The sequence below is a fragment of the Hyaena hyaena genome, unplaced genomic scaffold, assembly GCF_003009895.1.
Source record: "Hyaena hyaena isolate Hyena2069 unplaced genomic scaffold, ASM300989v1 scaffold_317, whole genome shotgun sequence".
In the NCBI taxonomy this organism is placed as follows: Eukaryota; Metazoa; Chordata; class Mammalia; order Carnivora; family Hyaenidae; genus Hyaena; species Hyaena hyaena.
In genome coordinates, this window is record NW_024080950.1 from 1,630,416 (window position 1) to 1,655,022 (window position 24,607).

General features: G+C 34.1%; 2 protein-coding genes across 4 annotated transcripts in view; one reads left to right on the forward strand and one right to left on the reverse strand.

Annotated features, from left to right (window-relative positions):
- UBR3 (ubiquitin protein ligase E3 component n-recognin 3) overlaps positions 1-24,607 on the forward strand; it is a 234,960-nt gene that overhangs the window by 110,405 nt on the left and 99,948 nt on the right. For all 3 annotated transcript variants that reach the window (XM_039248804.1, XM_039248806.1, XM_039248805.1), the window contains exons 20-24: positions 1,791-1,932; positions 5,831-5,935; positions 7,865-8,038; positions 9,902-10,362; positions 15,321-15,409. In XM_039248804.1, the coding sequence (XP_039104735.1) occupies positions 1,791-1,932; positions 5,831-5,935; positions 7,865-8,038; positions 9,902-10,362; positions 15,321-15,409 (971 nt within the window). The remainder of the gene's footprint in view (positions 1-1,790; positions 1,933-5,830; positions 5,936-7,864; positions 8,039-9,901; positions 10,363-15,320; positions 15,410-24,607) is intronic.
- Positions 4,317-4,866, reverse strand: LOC120242844 (U6 snRNA-associated Sm-like protein LSm3). The gene has a single exon (XM_039248807.1). The coding sequence runs from the start codon at positions 4,848-4,850 to the stop codon at positions 4,542-4,544; it is 309 nt and encodes a 102-aa protein (XP_039104738.1). The 5' UTR covers positions 4,851-4,866; the 3' UTR covers positions 4,317-4,541.

Genomic DNA, 24,607 nt, shown 5'->3' on the forward strand with positions numbered 1-24,607 from the left:
GTGTCATATTTATTGCTTAATCCAGGGTTACAAAGACTTATGCCTGTTTTCTTCTAAGAGTTTTATAGTTTTAGCTCTTACATTTAAGTCTTTGATACATTTTGAGTTAATTTTACATATGCTCCAACTTCATTCTTATTTATGTGGATGTTTCTTGAAGTTTTGATAGAACTTGCCTATTTAACTACCTGGGCCTTGTGTATTTTTTTTTTTTTTTTTTTTTGAAGGAGATGTAATTTAAAACTGATTCACTTTCTTTAAAGCTTATAGTCTTACTTAGGATTTTATTCTTTTTTGAGAGAGATTGTCAAGCTATATATTGCTAAGAAATATTTTATTGTCTTAAGTATATAATAAATTGTCTTTGCCTCTTGATTTCTATTATTTATTTGTGTTTGTTGTTTCTTATTCTTGACTAGTCTTATCAGAGGACTGCCAGTTTTACTGTTTTTTTTTTTTTTCAAGAACAAACATTTGATTTTGTTGTTTCTTTTATTTCCCCTTTGTATTCTATTTTGTTCTTTTTTTCTTTATTATTATCTTCTCTCCCTTGGATATCTTCTATTTTATTGTGTTTGGATTTTCTCTCTTAGACACTTAGATTTTGACTTTTTACAAAACCACACACATTTAATGCTGGAATTTCCTTCTAAGTACCGCTTTGGTTGTATCCCACAATTTTTTCTATATAGTTTAGGTTCTAAGTTAAAATTTTTTCTATTATAATTATGTCTGAGTTTCTAAGGACGTAGTGTTATAAAAGGTCTATATGTCTGAAGGTTTGAGGTATCGCGTAGTGGATTTCTAGTTTTATTTGATTTGTGACAAGTGGTTGTGGCTCATATACCCATTCTTTTGGTATTTTTTGAAACTTTATTTCAATCCTAGTATTTTGTAAATTTTCATAAATCTTCTACATGCACTTAAAATTATATGTATTCTTTAATTAATGGATGTTCTTTGTGTTTGGTTCAAATCTTTACCAATTTATTTTTCTTGGGCTGTCAGAAATATGTTAATATCTTATATTTTATTGTGTGTTTGTTGGTTTCTCTGTGTAATTCTGTCTGCCTTTTGTATTTTAAGTCTGCTGTGATTTGTATACAAATCATTGTTAGTATCTTCTTGAGGAGGCTGTTGTACATCACAGAAGAGACAGACAAGCTCTCTTATTTCTCCTAGTGAGTTATCTTTTCATTGAGAGTAAAGCTTTTCAAAGATGTCAGCTTTATGTGGAATCTCAGTTCCAGTAGCTTGAGATCTGCCTATTCAAGGACTTGAAACCATCGGTAAACACATATTTAGTGCTCGTTAATTCTTTCATCTTTTTCTGTTAACTGGGGAACTTCACTTTCTTTTTTGTGAGTTGAAATATGCATTAAAAAGATGACATTTTACATTTTTTCCAGGTTTCCCAGCAGTTCCTAAGTGGGAGAATTTTTCAGTTGTCTTTTTTTTTTTTTTTTCGTTCCAATTGTTTCAACTGGAAATTTCTTTGGTAGTTTATTTTGTATTCTTTCTGTTTATTGCCTTCTGTTAACATTTCCAATCCCCCCTTTTTTCCTAGTCCTTGGCCTCAGGACCCCCTACTCATTTTTATCGGATACAAAAAGAAAACAGTTATGTTTATTGTGAGAGAATAGATATCGGTTTGGCATTTTTGAGCAATTTGATTAAAAATAGTACTGCATAGAAAAATATGACAAAATTAATATCTATAAATCACTGTTTAAACCATAGTTTAACTTTGAGTCTGTTGTCTAATTTTTGTTTTGCTTTTTTTTATACAGTTTAAAACAGAGTGGAAAGTTCCCTGGAAATCCCTGGCCTCCCTATAAGAAAAGGACACCACTCCATCCCAGCTATAAAGGTCTCATGAGACTTTTGCACTGTAAAACTTTACACATTGTGCTATTCACTCTGCTTTACAAGGTACAGTAGTAATTTGAATAGAAAGACTCAGATTAGAATTTATTTCCATATTTTCAAATAAAAGTGTTAACATGATATTTGCATAAAGTAGCACTTATAAAGCAAAATGTATTTATACATTAAAGATGTAGGAGGATATTTCATAATCACATATATGTGAATTCTAAGTTGAAAATGGAGAAGCTAAACCATTCTTTGTGGGAAACTATTCATCATACCCAGTTTCAGATAGGTATATTTATTTATGTCTCCTATAGAACAAAAGTGAAATACTATAAAACAACAGGAGTATGGAATGAACAATAGGGACCAAACAACTACCAGAATCCATTAAAATGACAAAACTAAGCCATGAGGGCCAGTGACCTTGTGTTTAGGGTTGTTTTATTGGCTTTTTCCCTCTGATTAGGAATGGGACATGAAGGAACATGAATGGTTTTCTGTGTGGCGTCCTTAAGAATTTGCTTTGGAAAAACCTTTGAAACTAAAAAGACACTTTTACTTTCTTGTTATCTAGGATTTGTATTATTCTTGGGTTTTCTTGTATAGAACAGATTTATTTATGTATTGGCTACATTAGCTATGTACTCAGAAATTGTATTCATAATATTGTGGAGTATGTGTATATACATAACAGGCATATATATGTCATCTAATATGGATAAGAGATGAAAGATGGAAGAACTATATACTTGTGTATAGATAAAATAACTATACATATCAACGAAATAATTATAGACGTGATAAACATACAGTTAAATACAAAGAAAACCTTTTGTTTCTTATTCCTAATTAGAATTTGAAAAAATTAAAAGAAATTTTTAGAAAACATATTTTTATGTAAATTTCCAATTACTATATACACATTTTTTAATTACTTAATTAAGGACATATACAGTACATTTAGTTAAGTAGACATTTGGTTTTATTCATTAATGTTTGCTATGTAAGTGAAAGAATACTTTTAGATTTCTGTACCCTCCATTCTTTCAACTCTCTCTCTTGACCACTTTTTCATCTTACTTAATAGTTACGCCTGTTAAAATTTTAGACATGTGACTTAAATAACATCTTTGAATTGCTTATTTTCATTAATTTCTGTGAGGATTATTCAGTAAAATGATTTAAAATATTCTTCATCAAAAAAGGTAGATCTTTTTATTAGATACTTGTATTTGCAGACTTTTTTTGGTTGTTTACTGGTACCAGATTTTGTTTCAGATGCTTTATATATATTTAGTTTGTTTAATTTTAACAAAAATCCTTATGAGTAAAAGTTTTGTTATTCTTATTTTTCAGACATAATTATTGAGTTTTAGAGATTAAATAACTAGATGATGAAGCTGAGTACTGTGATATCAATTAATAAGTAATAGGTCAGTAATTCATGTTTTAAAAATTAAAGAAGCCTTTCTGCAAATGATTTGTGTTCTTTTGAGTTACATTTTTCAATCTTTTCATTTGCTTAGTGTAAAAAAAAAGAACTTTCTCAAAAAAGAGAAAGCTAATGTTTTAGTTGTTACAAGATTATGACAATTTTTTAAAAATCGCAACTTTATAATAGCTTTTTGGACTTTAATAATAATAAAAAAACTCTAATTGACATTGCTTTGGCAAGTCAACTTTCTAAACATCAGTGTCAATAAACCATGTCATCTCCTGCCATGTTTAATGTTAAAAAAACATTAATATAGAACATGTTAATACAACTTGTCAGAAAATCATTCCTAAAGTCATTTTTTCCCTTAGCTTTTAAGTTTCATTTGAAACTATAAGATGTAGTGTCATAGGATTTCAAACCCAAATTTATGTGAATTTAATAAGTAATGTTTTATTTATCAAGAAGAGGCAGTGTAGTAATGATAGGTATTAGTTGGGGGTCTGAAATCTGGTGTTGCTGTTACTAGCTGGGTGTGTGGCTGTGCCTTGGTTTCCTCTCTGTAAGGAAAGGATGAGAAAGGATGCCCTCCTTGCCTCGCAGCCTTCAGTTACCTCCTGCTGCTGCTGCTCCCACCATCTGCGCCACCTGCCTACTGTTTGTTGAACGCCAATTGATACATAATGTACTACACAAATTACAGTTGTTAACTTGTATAATCCTCACAACAATGTTGGTCTATTGTTCCAGTTTTAAAGATGAGAAAACTAAGGCCAGAATCTGTTGCTCAAGGTCAAATAGTAGGTATATACAGAATTTGTATAAAACAGGGTTTTAAAAGGTCCTCACCACCGTGCCACACAAAAGATGAACAGAAAAGCCTCCCCAGTAGTCAAAATAAACATTAGAAAGGCAGTGAACTGAAGTCTTTATTTTTTAGTCAGAATAAATTAGCAGTTAGGTGGTTAAGTCCTTTTTTATTATTTTTTATTTTTTATTTTTTTGCATCTTGGTGATCACATTTATTGAAAGGGTTGGAAAAAAATAAAAATACTCTTTAGCTTAAGAATTTTTGAAATATCTGCAAATCAACTCATTTCAGGAGTGGAAGAATCCATGGTCATTTCTTAATGTCGAAATTAACGTGGGTTCCTCTTTGGAATGTCTTCTACATTTAAAGAGGGAATCATACAAAGTCTCCTATATTCCACAACACGATAAATTCTTTGTTTCAGCCAACTCTTAATGGAGGGGCAACTAGTACGACACCATCTCCCCGGACAAAGAGCATCGGAATATTCCGTTTTGTTGATTTATATATCTCTTCGTATGTTTCCTTATCAATTTCTATGGTAGTCACAGTCTCTTCCACATCTCCCAAGATCATATTTAAATGCTGATCATAAGCATGTAATCTGCCTCGAAGCTCTCTGTCATTTCTCATTTTCACATAAATTCGCTCATCCAGGCTGAGCCTGATGAGATCCAGGGGCTCCTCTACTGTGTTGGTAGTTTGTTGCTGGTCCACGTCGTCCGCCATGTTTCAAACCCTGCGCTCTTTGCTGCCTCTCCGGTTAAGTCCTTTTTTAAAGCCACTCAGCCTTTTGGGGAGTTTCTATGAGGCCCATCGTAGAATGTCCTCTTTTGTACTGTCTCTAATCTCACCTGCAGTTGACAAGGCTGCTCCCCAAACAACCTCTTCCTCTTACCTCTTCTGTCATTTGGCTAGATGGCTTTCTTAGAATGAGGACAACATGATGGCTTTTCTTAGGTAGTTTAGTTTGGGTTAGTAGTTTGTTGTGTCATATTGAATGAGTGATGTAGGTTGGCCCTGAAATCCTGCATAAGATGTGTAAAGCTTGCAATGTATAATCCACATAAGGTCAGACTTATTGACATTTCCTCAGAGAAGCCTCTTTTTTAACTAGTTGCATCCCTTTTTGCTTTCTCACTCATATAAACCAGACTAACACGTACATTTACTCAAACTTTTTCAAAAAGTACTCAGGCTGGGAGCTTTAATTTTAGAGATATTTTAAGAACATTAATATTCTGTACACATTTATTGTCCTCACAATTATATGGCAGGTGATATCCCAAACACATTTGCTTGAATTATCCGAGTTCACGTATAATAACAGATAACTGTTATTTTTGCCATCAGGAAAAGAGTATCAGCAAACGAGGATATGAAGCATTTTTGTTAAATTATTTTATAGATACTAGTATATTTATAGTAATGGATTTAATGGACTACTTATTGTATTACCTTTAGGAATCAGTGAACCGGTATTTTTAGATACTGCTTAAAAGACTGATCTTGAAAAGGGACCCATTTTTTTGGTTTTAGTTTGTCTTTTTCACCAAGGTGTTGTTTTACTTACTTTCTGATCATGTGGTGTATTTATTTAAATATGTATGATTATATTATTTTTATTGATAATAAAATGTTTTTGGATACTTAAATGAAATATATTTTGTGGAAAAAGTAATTACGAGGCATTTTTTCCCTTTTTAAAGATTTTGATGGATCATCAAAATCTGTCAGAACACGTACTCTGCATGGTTTTATATCTGATTGAATTAGGACTTGAAAATTCAGCTGAAGAGGAATCAGATGAAGAGGTAAGTAAGGTTCTTTTATTTTTAAATACTAAAGTTATGAAATGCCTTTATAAGGTAGTATGTTATCTTGAAATGTATTTATGGATTCATCATACTAATTAGCTATTTTTAAGAACTACTGGAAAAGGCCCTTTCTGATTTTTTTTTAAGTTTATTTTGAGAGAGACAGGGACAGCATGAAGGGAGGGGTAGAGCGAGAGGGAGACAGAGGATCCCATGCAGACACAGAGCTCCATGTGGGACTCATGAACCATGAGATCATGACCTGATCTGAAACCAAGAGTTGGATGCTTAACCAACTGAGCCACCCAGGCACCTGATTTCCAAATACATACATTCTTTTAGAGGTGTCACTGATACATTAAACTTTACTTATGAAATTATTGAATTTGAAATTTGTAATTCAATATATATACACCTAAGAAAAGAGGTTAATGCAATTTTAGTGTTATGCTAATAACATTGATTATTAGTAAATGTTATGTTAGGGCTTCAGTCTAGAAATTCTAATAATTTGATTAAGGATTAATTTTTAGTGGCAAATTCTTCTGTAAAGGTTTTAAGTTAATGAAGTAAATATTGTCACATGGGAGAATTTTTAAAGTACTTAAGAGTACAAGTTGTGGGGCACCTGGGTGGCTTAGCCGGTTGAACATCTGACACTTGATTTCCACTCGGGTTATGATCCCAGGGTCCATGGAATTGAGTCATTCATTAGGCTCCATGCCAAGTGTGAAGCCTGCTTGGGATTCTTTCTCTTGCTCCCTCTGTGCCACACCTCTCCGGTGCCTCTCAATAAATCGATAAATAAAATGGAAAAAATTTGGAAAAAAAAATACTGTTCAAGTTATTAGAGGCACCTGGGTGGCTCAGTCGGTTAAGAATCTGACTCTTCAGGCAGAGAAGGACAAATATCATATGTTTGCACGTATAGGAGGATTAGGAGGAACTTGACGGAGGAACAAGCGGGAGAAGAAGGGCGGAAATGGTGGGGGAAAGGGAGAGAGGCAAACCATGAGAGACTCTTGAATGCTGACAAAAACTGAGGACTGATGGATGTGGGGGGGGGGATGGGCATGGAGGAGGGCACTTTGGGGATGAGCACTGAGTGTTATGTAGAAACTAATTTGACAATAAACTATTTGAAAAAAAAAAAAAAGCATAAAAAAAAAAAAAAAAGAATCTGACTCTTGATCTCAGCTTAGGTCTTGATCTCAGTGTTGTGAGTTCAAGCCTGGCATTGGGCTCCATGATGGGCAAGAAGCCTACTTATACTTAAAAGGAGAGAGAGAGAGAGAGAGAGAGAATACAAGTTGTTAATATGTTTCAGGACTTTAGAAGTACCATTTCCGTAAAAGCAGTTAATATTACAAATGATTTGCAAATATGTTTCCCCTCATCTCCTTTCTCTAAAAAGACAAAATACTGCAGAATATTTGAACAGCAAAAAACAAACAAAAAGACTAGTCAGTATGCTGTTGTCTAAGTTGAGTCAATGTATATTCTTTCATAGATATTAAAAGATCATTAATATTTCTCTATGACTAGGTCAGACTTTTGGTTGATTTCTTTGACTTTGTTCTATAATTAGTCCAAATCAGCATTATTTGACTGTATTATGAGTCATTACTAATGGGTACTGAAAAATACTCTGTATTGTTAAAAGTACTTCCAGTTTGAAAAGTTTTTTTTTTTTTTCAGGAGAGATTTAGCCAACTTCCATTGGACTTACCTACATTAGTATTAAGAAATTTATTCTCGTATTTTACGTTTGAATTTGGGTTTATTAGCACTTTATAATTTGAAGATGAGACTGTAAAGGATTCAGAGATATGAAAGGCAGTGGATGATTATTTGGGCTAGTTACATCTCCACTGTACCTTAGCCCTGACTTTGCAAGTTTTCATATTCATTATGTTCTCGTTTTAGGCATCAGTATGTGGACCAGAACGTTGTCATGACAGTTGGTTTCCTGGCAGTAACTTAGTATCAAACATGCGACACTTTATAAACTATGTTAGGGTAAGAGTTCCAGAGACTGCTCCTGAAGTGAAGAGAGACTCACCTGCAAGTACCAGCTCTGACAGCTTGAGTTCTTTACATGTAAGTGTTAGAAGAGAGAAAGGGAAAAAGGAAAGAGTTTATGTTATGTTGGAGCATGTTGTTTAGATCATACTATGATATTCAAAAGAAAAATGTGGTTGTAGGTAACTTTAAATTGTCTTTTGTTTCCTCTAATATGTCTAAGCAACTTCTGCCTCTCCATCTTTTCCCTTTACTCTCCCAGAGTTCACGAAGGCCTAAAGTTCTTCAGAGAGAGGTAGATATATATGATACTTGCATTAACTAGCAATATGGCTTTAACTGGAAATCGGAAAACACTTTGAAGTATTTGTGTGTATATGTGTGTGTTTAATATGGTTTTTTTTTTAAGTTTAACATGTGTGTGCTTTTATATGGTGATTTAGCTTAAATTTTAAAGAAAATTCACGTTATTGAAGTTAAGAAAATAATACTGAGTATTTATTAAGTCAGTTTTTCTTAGTATTTTGGAGCAATTATAAGCAGCGCATTTGGGCTTGTTTGCATTTTTCATTGTTACTAATATTTTAAAAATGAATGTTTCCTAAATCAAAATAAATTTAATCTTTAATTGCTGGCAGCATGCCCATTGACAGATTTATTTTTTTGCTTCTATGGCAATTAACTTCGATGAAATAAGCCCACAAAAATCATAATATAGTGTGTATTTGGATTTATTTGGAAAATCAGCTCTTTCATTGCATGTAGCTTTTAATTAACTAATTTTTAAAATATAGAAATGAATAATCTTGAAATGACATGCCAAGTAACTAAATTTAAACACCTCTTATCCCTACAATCTATTTTTTGTGAAAGTTCAGAAAATCTGATTTTCTGAATCAAATGTTTCTCTTAGCAGAGTCTACATATGGGCACTTTCTTTGCCCTTGATAATATGTGTTTGCTGCGAACATCATAAAGAATTTTTATTAAATTGGAATCTTAATCAGAGACAGCTTTTGCCTCTAATAATGGTAGAGAGTACTTTGAAAAACAATTTGGATGTTAAAAAATAGCATATACTATAATTTAGCTCATAAAAGCTCAGCTGATATTGGAGCATCCTTTCTGTGCTTGCTTAAAAAAATTAAATCCATTAAACTGACTTGTATCTTAATTAGAAGATGATTTCTAAAAACCCTGATGTAGTTTGACTGTTTTAACAAAAAGGCTTTTTAGAAGATAAATTATTGAGGAAAATATTTTAAAACTCCATTCAAATAAATTACAGTGACATTCAAATATGAAACAGACCAGTTTGATTTTTCATCTTTATAATTCATTTTAGTAACTAACCATTTATTAGAAGTAATTTTTCAACTTTGAAGTTCTTTAAAAATGAGATTAATTAGTTCAGATTCATCAACTTAGGAAAAAAATAGTTTCTAATTTACTGAACTAGAAATGTATCAGTCTTATAGCAGTTAGTAAAGAGTATAGTACTTTTTTTAAAAATAGAGGTATAGTTGACGCACAATATTATATTAGAAGAGTATAGTATTCTTGAAGAATGTTGGGTGGAACATCTTTTATTTCTATAAACTGGTGAGGAACTTCATGTACAATTCCTCCCTAACATGGTTTTAGATATTCTCAAGCTTTGTCTCTTTTCCCTGGTAGATAGGTCTAGGAGTTTGAGAAGGAGGTGTTACTGTGGATAACCTTCTTCCTCCCCAAAATTGCTTCCAAAATTGATGGAGTGAGACTAAATATATTTCATTAAGAGAGGTAAAGGGATAGATTTACTTAAAGAGTAAATCTATTAAATAAATCTTTGGATGGAACTTCGAACATTGTTCCCTTTGGAAAATGTTGTACTAATATGTTCTTACACTTAACGTTGAATAACTTCTCTTGATTTTTCTTTCTTTTTTTTAATGGTAGAATTCTGGTACAGCTCAAGTTTTCAGCTTAGTGGCAGAGCGTAGGAAGAAGTTTCAAGAGATCATCAATCGCAGTAGCAGTGAAGCAAATCAGGTGGTTCGTCCCAAAACTTCAAATAAATGGTCTGCTCCTGGTTCAGCTCCACAGTTAACTACAGCCATTTTGGAAATTAAAGAAAGCATATTGTCTTTGCTAATTAAACTTCATCACAAACTCTCAGGAAAACAAAATTCCTATTATCCTCCTTGGCTTGATGATATAGAAGTTTTAATCCAACCTGAAATCCCTAAATATAATCATGGGGATGGTATAACTGCAGTAGAAAGGATTTTACTAAAAGCTGCATTGCAAAGCAGAATGAACAAACGCATCATTGAAGAGATATGTAGAAAAGTGACCCCTCCTGTACCACCCAAAAAAATCACTGCAGCAGAGAAGAAAACGTTGGACAAAGAAGAAAGGTAATTTTTATTTTTAATGTTTTAAATGTGTATGGTTCAGTTGAAGATTTGACATATCCCCCTTTTTTGGCCATCTGAGGCTGATTATCTGGATGTTTGGCAGCTATAATCATAACTGATTAGTTTGTAAGGTAAAGGGAACCAAACATAGTACTTGGTTTTATTTGGTTAAAAGTATTTTGTAATTATTACTCAAAATAGATATGATACTGGAGTAGTTCAATTGCTATTTTTACAAAGGCTCTAATGCTACTGTAATAAATAGTACTCTGAAAAATTTTAAAGGTTTTCTTTGTCATGGGATTTGTTTCCTTTGAGTGGTGTTGGTGATGATATTGACAAGTACTTGAAACTGATTCTGTAGCAGACAGCTAAGGATTAAGATAAATTTATTTGAATCTCACTATGCTTTTCACGTTATCTTTTCTTAATTTATTTTGCGTTTTGGATTAAGTTTCATAATAAAGGCCAAACAGTTTATAAACAATGGTGGTCCATTTCCAACTAGGACAAACTTCGCATCACTTTCATTAGAGTAACTCCATAGAAAAGATACAAATAGGAAACCTTTAGGTGGTTATAACAGTGTGCAGCCTCATTGTTTCTTTGGAATAATAATGGAAAAGTTCTGAGTTGTACTGAATCTGCACACTTGCCTTCCTTTTCAGTTTTACTCACATTTATGCCCAATTTTAGAAAAAAATTACTTAAATTAGGAAAAAATTTACAAGGGAGAAATAATTGACATTCTTTTTCTGGAAATCATAGAAAGCCACTATAGATTTTTTTTTTCTAAGCAGCTTAAGACAACATCTGTTTATTTACTCAGTATATTTGTATGTCAAAGTGTAGGCATGATGTGACTGGGTTCTCTGTGAGATTTTCCTGTGGCTAACATCAAGGTGACAGCCATAATTATCTGAGGTTTATAGTTTTCCAGGCTCATGTGTATGTGGGAGAGTAGACATGCATTTTAATACCAATGCCGAGAAGTTATTTGAAGTTTCTTTATGTTTGATATATGATTTGTTATTTGAAATATTCTTTCATGGATATACCCTGAATGTTCATGTATAGGTGATTTATAGAATGGCATAACTGATTGTGTTATTTAAAGAAACATGAAACTTATAAATTTTATATGTAAATTTTATAAAGTAGTGATGTAGGAGACCAAACATGTATTCTATCCATTTTTTTGTTGCTTATAGTATTTATATAATAATACATTTGATAAAGTAGTGATATAGGAGATTAAGCATGTATTCTATGCATGCTGTTGTGGCTTATAGTATTTTTGGAGGTTTCACAGCACAGAATGCTTTGATCATCTATAGACCATTTTGTTTGTTTCCATTTCTTCTATGGTGGCAAATTTTTGTCCTTTGAGAATGGATTTTAATTTTAAGAAATCTCAAACTTATTGAAAAGTTTCAAGGATAGTACAAAGAACTTCCTAGACCATTTCAGAGTGAGTTGTTTTACCCTGGAATACTTCAGTTTGTATTTCCTAGAAATAAGGACCTTTTTTTGTTTTTTGTTTTTTTTACATAATCACAATATATAGTTTTCAGAATAAGGAAATTAACATTTTATTCAAGTATGATAAAATCCTTAGATTCCCAAGTTTTGATAGTTGTCTCAATACTGTTTCTTATAGCAAAAAAAAAATCCAGTACAGAATTATTCCTTGCACTTGGTTGTCATGTCTCTTTGGTCTCCTTTGATAGGGAGTTTCTTTAGTCTTTCTTTTGTTTTCTTGATCTTGTCACTTTTGAAGAATACGGAGTATTCACATTGTAGAATGTCCCTCAGTTTGGGCTCCTCTACTGACCCCTTATGTTTAGATTCAGGTTCTGCATTGCTGGCAGGTGTATCAAGGAAGTATTGCTATGTTCTTTTGATTGTATCCCATCAGGTGTCATATAATTTCAGTTAGTTTCATTTGGTGATTAATTCTGATTACTTGATTAAGGGAGTTTTAGCCAGACTTCTTCACTGTTAAGTGTCCCTTTTTCTCCCTTTATAATTAATATGTAATTTATGGAGAGATACTTTGAGATGCTGTAATATCCTGTTTCTCACCAACTTCCAACTTACTCATTTTTTAATTTCTATCAGTTTGGACTTACAGATCTCGATTTTATGGGTTGTAATCTCATATGCTTGGTATTCATTTTGATGCTCAAATTATTTTAGATTTGACCTGTTGGACTCCCTTCCAGCTGGTTTCTGTGTTCTTTCGACGTATCCCTATCATTCTTTGAACATTTTTAATTTTTTCTGGGGCCAGAGGATAGCACACGTTCCTTTTGTATTTGGAACTAGCCATTTCTCCAAGGAGTTCTGGTGGCCTCTTTTAGAAATCACAATTCATGTGTTCATTCTAGGGGATGTAGCTATTTTCAGTCACTCTTAGTGGACAGAACTAGGAAAAGTTTGTATGTGGGTGTGGGTATATGAGAGATAGGGGAGAGGGCAAGGAGTTGGAGGGAACAGGGAGAGAAAGGTATATTAAAAACTGAATGGGGCACCTGGGTGGCTCAGTTGGTTAACATCCGACTTTGGCTTAGGTCATGATCCCTCACTTTGTGAGTTCAAGCCCTACTTTGTACTCTCTGCTGACAGCTCAGAGTCTGGAGCCTGCTTTGGATTCTGTGTTTCCCTCTCTCTCTCTGCCCCTCTCCACTCACGCTGTAGCTCTGTCTCAAAAATAAATATTAAGTTAAAAAAATAAATAACAAACATAATAACATAAATACACATAATTATGTAATTGTATAATATATATAAATAAAATAATTTTAAAAACCTGTGAGTACACCCTGATAATTCCAATTCCAGTTCAACACCAGAGGAATCATTCTTGTTTTCTCTTTCCAAACTTGTAACTCTCTGTTGCACAGAGAGAAATTTGGCAACTATAATCCTTAGTAGATATTACTTTTTAAATCAGTTCCCTTGTATGTGATCAATTTTTTGTAACCTTTCCTGCAAGAATCCTGTGTCAGGCTCTTGGATCGTGGCACCTCGTGCTAGGCCACTGTTGCCACCTTTCCAAACCCTTCAGGAAGGGAAGAGAGGTCAGGAGTGGATTTAATTTTTTTGAAATGGCATTTACAGTTAAGTTTGATGAATAAGATGAGAGTGAGCGACCTGGATAAAAATATTTGGCTCAAGAACAATGTGAAAATAATAGTTGTAGTTATGAATAATAGGATTTTCTTAAGCAGATCCTGAATTACATTTAAAGTAAATATTAGTGGGGCACCTGGGTGATTCAGTTGGCTAAGCGTCTGACTTTGGCTCGGGTCATGATCTTGTGGTTCATGAGTTCAAGCCCAGTGTCGGACTCTCTGCTGACAGCTCAGAGCCTGAAGCTGCTTTGGATTGTGTGTGTCTCTCTCTGCCCCTCCCCCACTCACTCACTCTCTTTCTCTCTCAAAAGTAAATAAACATTAAAAGGTTTTTTAAAAGTAAATATTAGAAAAGCAGTCTTAAAATCTTTTGAACTTATTGGCAAAAATATGTAATTTCTCATGGTAATGCTTGACAGTACTTGACTTTATACCTGTTCATGATAATCTCCACTCATTGGATGAGAATGGATATGTGAATGAAAAATCTAAAATTACTATTAGTATTTTTAATCCAATATTCTCTATCCTTGAATCATTCAGATTAATGAAAGAATTTTTTTAAGGGTCTCATAGAAATGACTTCATAGAATCTCAGCTTAATAGTAAACTTATACCTTTATACTATATATATCCATTATGGTTCTTCAGATTTTTTTAATTTTTAGTTTTTTAAAGTTTTTATTAAAATTCCAATTAGTTAACATACAGTGTAATGTTAGTTTCAGGATATCCGTTATGTTTTTAATGTCCTTTGTATCACAGGCTGTGATAAATTTCTTTTTGAGTTTTGTTTAAGTAAAAAGTTTCTCTCTTTTGATGAGCTAAAATATAGCTTACTTTATAACATTTTTTTTCTTCTTCCTTGCCTCTTGTTTTAGATTACTATTTTAACTTTTTTTGCTCGGGATAAAATTTTTATGCTCACTAGTATTATTGGCATCCCCAAATCCAGGAAAGCCTCTATTTCCTTTCTTTATTAGTTTACTTTTATTTTCTTATTCTTATGTTATAGTCTTGTTGTGTTGTGTTTCATGTGTGTGGTTTTTGTTTTTGTTTTTGTTTTCCCCTTTTTCCCAACCAGCCTCAAGTTAAAATACTCTTTGGAAGTAGATAAAGGATAAAAAATAAATAGAATTTGATGAAGTAATCAAAAAAATTATGCTTAGATTTGAAATACAGTTTTATTTTTTTAATTATTTTTTTTACAGTTTTATTTTTTATGTTGTATTTGAGACTCATGTATTTTTCCTCGAAACAAAATAAACTAAACTTGGAATATTTCCTCGTAGAAACTGGGAAATTTATTGGCTTCTGAGTGCTTATTTTTCTTTTAGGAGAGTCCAATTCTTTTTTTTTTTTTTTTTTTAAGGAGAGTTCAATTCTTAAAGTTATAGTAAATCTGACTATCTTTATCTTTTAGATTCTGTTTATATCTAAACATCATAGACTCTAGCAGCCCATTTGCTGTTATTTGTGCCTGGGGTTAGATTGTGAGTTCCTTGCTAAAAAAACTTTTCTTATTCTTGCTGCCAATTGACATGACATATACTCAGGAAATTGTTGGAAACCCAAATTTTCTATATGCTTTAATTATTTCACATTTTAAAGTAAAGCTTGGCATTTATTTTTGCCTATTTAAGGCAGTGATCTTGAAACAGTGGAATCCTTTTAAGGACAGTCAAATCTTACATAAAATTTGATACATAGTTCAGAAAATATCTGTGTGCCAGGGGCTTTTCATACAATATGCACTTCTGAAATATAGCAGGTAAGTCTTAAACACATCTGATACTTACCACTTTGTTCTGTTTAATCTAGGCGACAAAAGGCTAGAGAGAGGCAGCAGAAATTGCTTGCAGAGTTTGCTTCACGACAGAAAAGCTTCATGGAAACTGCAATGGATGTTGGTAAGTTAAAATTTATTAGTTTAGAACTTTTATACTTATTACTTCAGGGATTATCTAGTTCAGTCTTTACCAGTTTTCAACATTATAGCCAGATGATTTCTGGTTTTTAAACAGTAGAGTGATGAAGGATCAGACTGTTACTGCAAGCAGTTTATTCTGTTGTTGAGGATTTGTAATTGTTAGAAAGTTCTTCCTGATGGTAGCAATAAAATATCCTCTGCTGTTTTCTTCTCTTAGGTTGTTCTTTAGATTTGTGTAGTACACCAGTATATATTTACGTATTCTGATTTTTCCTGTGAGATTATCCTGAGATTTTTAATATAGCTTTCAAATACTTCTGGTGCCTCCTACTTCTGCTACCCCTTCAGTATTTCTTAAAACTAGGTGCACTTCTCACTTGTATTAGGAAAAGCATTGGTGTTTGTACAGTGAGAGAGGATGCCATTTTCCTGTATGATAGTAGATTGCTATGAGTAATTTTTTACAAACGTGAAAGAATAGATTAAGTTTCAGTTAATCTCAGTCTTCAGTCCACCAGGATACTCCCTTTCCTGACTTCTTCTTGTATTCCAATGATTTTTTTTTTTACTTTTAGAGATGGTGAAATAGAGTCATGCACGTAATTAAAATATACACACATTTGTGCATTCACACATACATATACATTCTCATGCACTTTTGTGCACATAAGCACACATGATCAGCATCCAGAAGCTATGCGGGGAGGTTATTAGTCCAGATATAGCATAATGTCTTCTGAACCATCAACAGTGGAGCTTATGTTCAGGACATAACTTTGATGTAAAGAATGCTGTTTATCAGATTTAGTATCAGTTGACTTTTTCATATGAAAGATGAAGATTAATTCATTGACATTACTTTCCCTTTCTCCATCTCTTCTTCTTTTCTTTTTGGGAAAAATTCATCATTAATGTTTTTTACATATCAAATATAATTACCATATGTATTAATTGTTTTCCCTATAGCCGCTGTCTTCACACTCTTTCATGTAAAGTAAACTGATAGCATCCCTATTTTTCCTTTTATTTTTCCTTTCCACATATCTATCTCTGCCTTTATCAGTTACTTACTTTTAAATTGTCAGGGTTGCCTACATTTTCTTTTGTAGTTACAGTCAAGTGTTCCATCCAAAGGTTGACTTTAAATGTTGAAAAATAATTAATGACTTTTTGAATATTGTTGAATACAGGGCTAAGTAGTGTGCTAGGAGTCATTTACTTATGTTTTTTTCAGTCTAGTGGCCTGACTCCTAGACTACATTAAGGAGATAGTATATAATATATAGCCCCATTTCTTACAGTTTCTCAATTGCTAAAACCATACCATCCTTTACATATTTCTACTTGGGCCATTACTTGGTTATATTGTCTTGTTTTTCCTGAAGTTTTCAACTGTTATTTTTTCTTAACTCATGTGCTCTTATGATATCTCTGTTGTTCTACCCACTTAGCCATACTGTGCTTTTGAAATTCTGTTCCAGTCTGGCTCATTTGCTCTGGAGGCATACTATATAGCCATTACCTTTGGATTTTCCTCTTGTGGAGTTGATCTGGAGTTTCCTGCATCTTTTATCATCTCTTTTATTTTGGGTCTTTATTGGAGTTCAGCCATAAGTGTATTCCTTTTTATATTTTTTTAATGTTTGTTTATTTTTGAGAGAGAGTGTGCAAGTGGGGGAGGGACAGAGAGAGAGGGAGACACAGAATCTGAAGCGGGCTCCAGGTCCGAGCTTCAAGCTCTCAACCCAGAGCCCAAAATGGGGCTTGAACTCATAAACCGTGAGATCATGACCTTAGATGAAGTTGGATGCTTAACTGACTGAGCCACCCAGGTGCTTCATAAGTGTATTCCTAATAATGCTTATGTGGAGGCTGAACTTCCTGATTCTTTGTGTTCTGGATGGAACTCTAGTTTGCTCTCATGATTGATTTTTCATTTGGATGAGTGTTTAAAATATATGAGCGAATATATTCTCTGTTATAAATGTTAAAGCAATACTCCCTTGTCTTTTACTGTTCATTTGATGAAAAGTCTGATGGTAGTTTGATTCTTCTTCATTTGTAGGTGAACTTTTTTCCCCTTTTCTATAACTTTTAATAATTGATCCTTAGAGATCTGGATTTTTTAAACAAGATTTTAATGTGTTTTTAAATTAAATTAAATTTATTAATTTAATTTAATTTTAAGTAGGCTCTATGCCCAACATGGGGCTTGAACTCATGTCCTTGGGAACAAGAGTCTCATGCCCTGCCGATTTAACTAGCCAGGCACCTCAAGAGATCTGAAATTTTATGATTTGTAGCTGCATGGATCTTTTTTCTTTCTTTCTTTTTTTAATGTTTTATTTATTTCTGAGAGAGAGAGAGAGATAGCATGAACAGGGGAGGGTCAGAGAGAGAGGGAGACACAGAATCTGAAACAGGCTCCAGGCTCTGAGCTAGCTGTCAGCACAGAGCCCGACACAGGGCTCGAACCCACGAACAGTGAGATTGTGACCTTAGCCGAAGTCGGACGCTTAACCAACTGAGCCACCCAGACGACCCTACGTGGATCTTTTTTCATTTCCCTTAGTCCTTAGTGGGCCTTTTCAGTCTGAAGATTCATATCTCGGAAGCTCTGAGAAAATCCTCCAACATGACCCTCAATGATTCATGCCTTCTTTTTTCTTTTTTTAAATGTTTATTTTTGAGAAAGAAAGAGACAGAGTGAGAGTGGGGGAGGGGCAGAGAGAGAGGTAGACAGAGAATCCACAGCAGGCTCTAGGCTCCGAGCTGAGCCGTCAGCACACAGCCTGACGCAGGGCTCAAACCCTGTAACTGGGAGATCGTGACCTGAGCTAAAGTTGGACACCCAACAGACTGAGCCACCCAGGCGCTCCTGGACTATAGCTTTTTTAAAATTTTAATTCTAAACATTGTGTATACAGAACTTTTTCTGTATTTGAAAAAAATGTGTTTTTTTTATGTTTTTTTTTTTTTATTTATTTTTGAGAGAGAGAAAGAGCACAAGCAGAGGAGGGGCAGAGAGAGAACAACATAGAATATGAAGTAGGGTCCAGGCTCTGAGTTGTCAGCATAGAGCTTGACATGGGGCTTGAACTCATGAACCACAAGATCATGACCTGAGCCAAAGTCAGATGCTTAACTGACTGAGCCACCCATGCACCCCAAACTTTTTCTTCATTTTGAGTCTGGGTCTAAGAGTATGAATTTTGGGGAATGATGATGGTATATAGTTTTGTATGTCAATTATGTACCCACCACTGTGCTGAATATATTCTGTATATTGACTTATTTGTCCTGACACCCCATGAGAGAGGCATATTATTCCAGATAAAGATACCTAGACTTAGATCAAGTAATTCATGTGAGGTTACACTGTAGTAAATGGTAATGCCTGGGTAATTAACAAGAGTTGCCTGCTTTTTACTGTTTCTTCAGATTTGGAGCAAATTGGGGAGAGTTAAGTGCACTCCCCCCAAGTTGGTAACTTGGGGATAGAAAGGGACAGACATGAGAATAGTTGCAAAGTAAGAATTAAAAGATCTGATCATTGATTGATGGATTCAGGCACAAGACACAAGATAGAAGGGATATTCAGCATGTCTGGAAATTTTTGTTTTTTAAAACAGAGTGAAAAGAATACTGTGTTTCCAGTAGCTAAAGCAAAAATCTTTGATGTGCCTCTACTAGTCTAGCCTATTGCAGGGTCAGCCCCACCTAAATCACATGAATTGGAAGGAGTGGTGAGGGGGTGATTCTGCTAAGCAAGAACTGAAGGCTGCTGTTAACAGAAGGGCAGTAGATACTAGGTAAATTAAAACAATATCTGTCTGCACTACCCATCCTTTAAGATTTCATTTGGAATGTGAGGTTATCCAAGCAACAGCTGGCACAGATCAGGATTTGGTTGACTTTTATTGTTGTCTTGTTATGTAATAATACAGTTGGTGTTTTTTTTTTTTTTTTTAAAGTTCATTTATTTTCAGAGAGAGAGAGAGAGAGTGCACACAAGCAGGGAAGGGGAAGAGAGGGAGAGAGAGAATCCCTAGCAGACTCAGGAACACGCCAGCATAGAACTCCACATGGGGCTTGGTCTCATGAGATCGTGACCTGAACCTAAATCAAGAGTTAGATGCTTAACCAACTGAGCCACCCAGACACCCCAATAATACAGTTTAATTTGAGGTTTATCCTTTTATTTTTAACATGTATGCCAAAAATTTAATGTTAGCATTTACAGAAGAAAGGGAACTAGGGATATGAATATATTTTATTTATTAAATTGAGATATAAAAATATTTATATCTCTAGTGTCCCCATCTTAGGTAAATAATAACATATGTATGCTTTCTTTACCTTGTTTTTTTCACTTAACATTCTATCCTGGAGAGCCAGACAGTGTGTAGAGATCGTCTTCATTCCCTTTTCTAGCTGTACAGTATTCCAATTTGGTAGATTTCCCCCACCCCTCAGATTTAATTTAAATGGTCTTCTGTTACTAAAATTTGGTTTGCTTCTAGTACAAATAGCACTGCAGTGAATGTCCTTATCTGTGTGTTTATTTGTATTTTGATAATATATCTTTAAGATAGACTTTTAGAAATGGGATTGCTAGGTCAAAGGGTAAATACATAGGTATTTTTTCTAGATACTGTCAAATTACTTTCATAAGGGTTATACTAGTTTGCATTCCCACCAACAGTGTGTCATAGTATCACTTTCCTTATATTCTTGTCATAAGAAATAGTTGTCAAACTTTTGGTTTTTTTGGTAATGTCATAGGTGAGAAGAAGTGGTATTGTGTCTAGTTTTAATTAGCATTTCTCTTATTAAAAAGGATAATCTTTGCATTTTTAACTAGTTCTTATTCCCTGACATCTCTTTTTGCTGCTTTAGACAGTTTTGTTTGTGATTTTATCATGAATTAGCCTCTTTTTAATATTTTTCATTTTCTTGGAATCAGACACATCTGTGCTCTCTTTCAGGTAGGACCAATCTCCTTGTGACATTGGAATGCATATAGTGCATAGTCCTGTATCTATGGCTGTTGCATATATGTTTAAAAACATTATTTTATGAAGTATTGTAGTTTTGAATTTTGCTGTGTAACTTGTGAAATTCTTCCTTTCTCAACTAAGTAGAAACTGCTTGAATTCTTTTTCATCAAAAGTAGAAAGCAGATCTCATGGATAGAATACTTTTTACATTGGTTGCACTGAATATAAATATGTCAATTTTGAGGGATGGTGCTAGGTCTTTAATGTTTTTTAAGTGTTTAAGTAATTAATTTTTAAAATGTATTTACTTAGAGAGAGAGAGCAAGCTGGGGAAGGGCAGAGAGAGGGAGAGAGAGAGAATCCTAAGCAGGCTCCACATGGCCAGTGTGGAGTCCAACTCAGTGCTTGAACTCATGCACCATGAAAACCTGAGCTGAAATCTAGAGTCAGATCCTTAACCAACTGAATCACCCAGGTACCCATTAAGTTTTTAATATAAATTCTGGTTAGTTAACATACAGCGTAATATTAATTTCAGGCCTACAGTTTAGTGACTAAACACTTAAATAAACACCTGGTGCTCATCACATGTGCACTCTTTAATCCCCATCACCTGTTTGACCCATCTTCCCACCCACCTCCCTTCTGGTAACCATTAATTCTCTATGGTTAAGAGTCTGTTTCTTGGTTTGCCTATCTCTTCTTTCTTCTCTCCTCTCTCTCTCCCTCCTCCCTCCCTCCCTCCCTCCCTCTCTCTCTCTCTCTCTCTCTCTCTCTCCCTCTCTCTCCCTCTCTCTCTCTCTCTCTCCCCCTCTCCCTCTCCCCGTTCCTCCCTTCCTCCCCCTCTCCCTCTCTGTCTCTCTGTCTCTCTTCCTCTCCCCCCTCCCCCTCCCTCTCTCTCCCCTCCTTTACTCATTTGTTTTGTTCCTTAAGTTTCACATAGCAGTGAAATAATACATTTCTCTTTCTCTGACAGACTTATTTTGCATAGCATAATGCTCTGCAGCTCCATCCATGTCCTTGCGAATGGCAAGATTTCATTCTTTTTTATGGCTGAGTGATATTCCATTATTTCTATATACCACATCTTCTTTATCCATTCCTTAGTCGATGGACACTTGGGCCTTTTCTGTAATTCGGCTGTTGTAAATAAAGCTGCTAAAAATGTCGGGGTACATGTATCCCTTTGATTTAGTATTTTTTTATTCTTTGTATAAATACCTAGTAATGTAATTGTTAGATTGTAGGGTGGTTCTATTTTTAACTTTTTGAAGAACCTCTATACTGTTTTCCAGAGTGGCTGTACCAGTTTGCATTCCCACCAACAGTACAAGAGGATTTCCCTTTCTCCATACCCTTACCAATACCTGTTGTTTCTTGTGTTGTTGATTTTAGCCATCCTGGCAGGTGTGACATGATATCTCATTGTGGTTTTGATTTGTATTTCCGTGATGATAAGTGATGTTGAACACCGTTTCATGTGTCTTTTGGTCATCTGGATGTCTTCCTTGGAAAAATGTCTATTCATGTCTTCTGCCCATTTTTATTTGGATCCATTTTATTTGGATTATTTGTTTTTTGGGTATTAAGTTTTCTAAGTTCTTTATAGATTTTGGATACTGACCCTTTATCAGATAAGTCATTTGCAAATATCTTCTCCCATTCTGTAGGTTGCCTTAATTTAGTCTTGTTGTTTCCTTTACTGTGCAGAAACTTTTTACTTTGATGTAGTCCCCGTAGTTTGTTTTTGTTTCCCTTGCCTCAGGAGACATATCTGGTAATAAGTTGCAATTGCCAGTGTCAAAGGCCAGTGCTGTGGCCTGTGTTCTCCTCTAGGATTTTAATGGTTTCCTGTCTCACATTTTGATCTTTCATCCATTTTGAATTTATTTTTGTGTAAGGTGTAAGAAAGTGGTCCAGTTTCATTCCTGCATGTTGCTGTCCAGTTCTCCCAACACCATTTGTTGAAGACACTGTCTTTTTTCCATTGGATATTCCTTCCAGCTTTGTCAGAGATTAATTAACCATATAGTTGTGGGGCTAGATCTGACATTTTAAGTCAGTCATTTGTGATGTGGTGTTTCAAAAACTGGAGCCCATACATAAAAATTATGTTTTATTTGTACCATAAATAAGACACACACTTGTATCAAGTGAAAACATTTTTCTAAAGTATAATAATATGCTTAACGTATCATATGAAAATTTGAAAGCAAAGGTAATCATCTCTTCCTACCTTCCCTTTTAATCTCATCCTTCTGAGGTAAACCATTATAAACAGATTTTCTTGCTTTATATGAATACATATAAAAATTATATAAATGGGGGCGCCTGGGTGGCTTAGTCGGTTAAGTGTACAACTTTCGCTTAGGTCATGATCTCGCGGTTCATGGGTTCGAGCCCCGCGTCGGGCTCTGTGCTGACTGCCAGCTCAGAGCCTGGAGCCTGTTTCAGTCTGACTCCCTGTCTCTCTGACCCTCCCCTGCTCATGCTGTCTCTCTCTCTCTCTCTCTCTCCTAGAAATAAATAAAACATTAAAAAAAATTATATAAATGGATTTTTTCTCAAATAAAATTATACTGTACATAAGTCTGTACAGTTTTCTTCCTTTTTAAAAAACTTACTAATGTATCATGAATATCTCTGAAAATTACATAGAGTATATATTGCTCTCTTCTTATCCTAGATCTCATTATGCACACATGTGTGTGCACATGCATGCAGTGTTACATGAGTGGGATTAATATAAGTGCTTTTGTGGTTTTTTTTCTTTTTCTTCCATGACCTGTGATTATACTTTGCTTTGTGTACTCCTCTGCTACCCTCTATATTCATATAATCATGTACAAACCTACACAATTATAGGTTCATTTAAGCTTCTCCCTTTCTTCCTCCCTCTCCCTCTTCTCCTTTCTTTCTTCCTTATTTTTGGTCATTGTTTGCTTTTACCAAATGATATCACCTGTCCCTGCTCTCTACCTCAGTAATACTTCTAAGTCTTAACCAATAGTCCTGATTCAGTAGTTCTCAACCTTGGTGCACATTAGAATCATTATAGCCTACTTAAGGTAAATCTGTGCCTAGGTGCCACTATAGACTAGTTAAAGAAAAGTCTTTGGGAGTGGACTTCAGACATAGGGATCTTTTGAAAGTTCACAGCTGATTCTAATGTGCAGCCAAAGTTGAGTACCACTGTTCTAATTTAATGTTTCTTTTCCTTACTTTTCTTTATTTGGGGGCAAGCAGAGAAAGCCCATAATAGTGCATAAAGAAGTAATTTACTCTGCCATGTTTTTATTATTGGATGTTCACTTTATTTTCAGTTTGTTTTTTATTCTGTTTTAACTAACAATGCTGCATTAAACAACAACCTAATTTTCTGAAATTGGAATATCACTATACGTACCTACTCTTTGATAGCCACTAGATGGAGATAAGTGTTTATTTTTAGTCTTGATATTTATTAACCAATAATTTATAAAGATCCAGCTACAGTGATATAAATGTAAAATTAACTCATAGTTTTTTCATGTGTTGCCAGTTAAAAGTACAAAAAGTTCTTTCTCTTGGAGCTTTTGGATTTAGGAATTTGAAATTTTCCTAAAAGGTAAATTTAGTGTCACCATATAATCCAGCCATCATGCTGTTTTTACATCAATTTACCCAATTGATGTAAAAATGTAGATCCACATAAAAACCTGCACATGAGTGTTTATAGAAGCTTTATTTGTAAGCACTCAAAACTGGAAGTAGCCAAGATGTTTTTTCAGTAGGTGAGTGGATAAACAAACTGTGGCACATCCATACATTGGAGTACCAGTCAGCAATAAAAAGGAATGAACTGTGAAGCCATACAAAGACATGGATGAATCTTAAATGCATATTGCTTAATGAAAATAGTCTGAAAAGGCTGTATACTGTATTTTTCCAATTATATGGCATTTTGGGAAGGCCAAAACTATAGAAACAGTGAACAAATCAGTGGTGCCCAGGGTTGGGGGGAAGGAATTAAGTGAGGCACAAAGTATTTTTTAGTACAGTGAAATTATTCTGTATAAGACTGTATAGTTGGATGCATAACTATGCATTTGTCAAAAGCCATAGAATTTTATAACAGAGTGAGTTTTAATATATGCAGATTTTTTTTTCCTTTGTTTTTTTTTTTTTTTTTTTTTTTT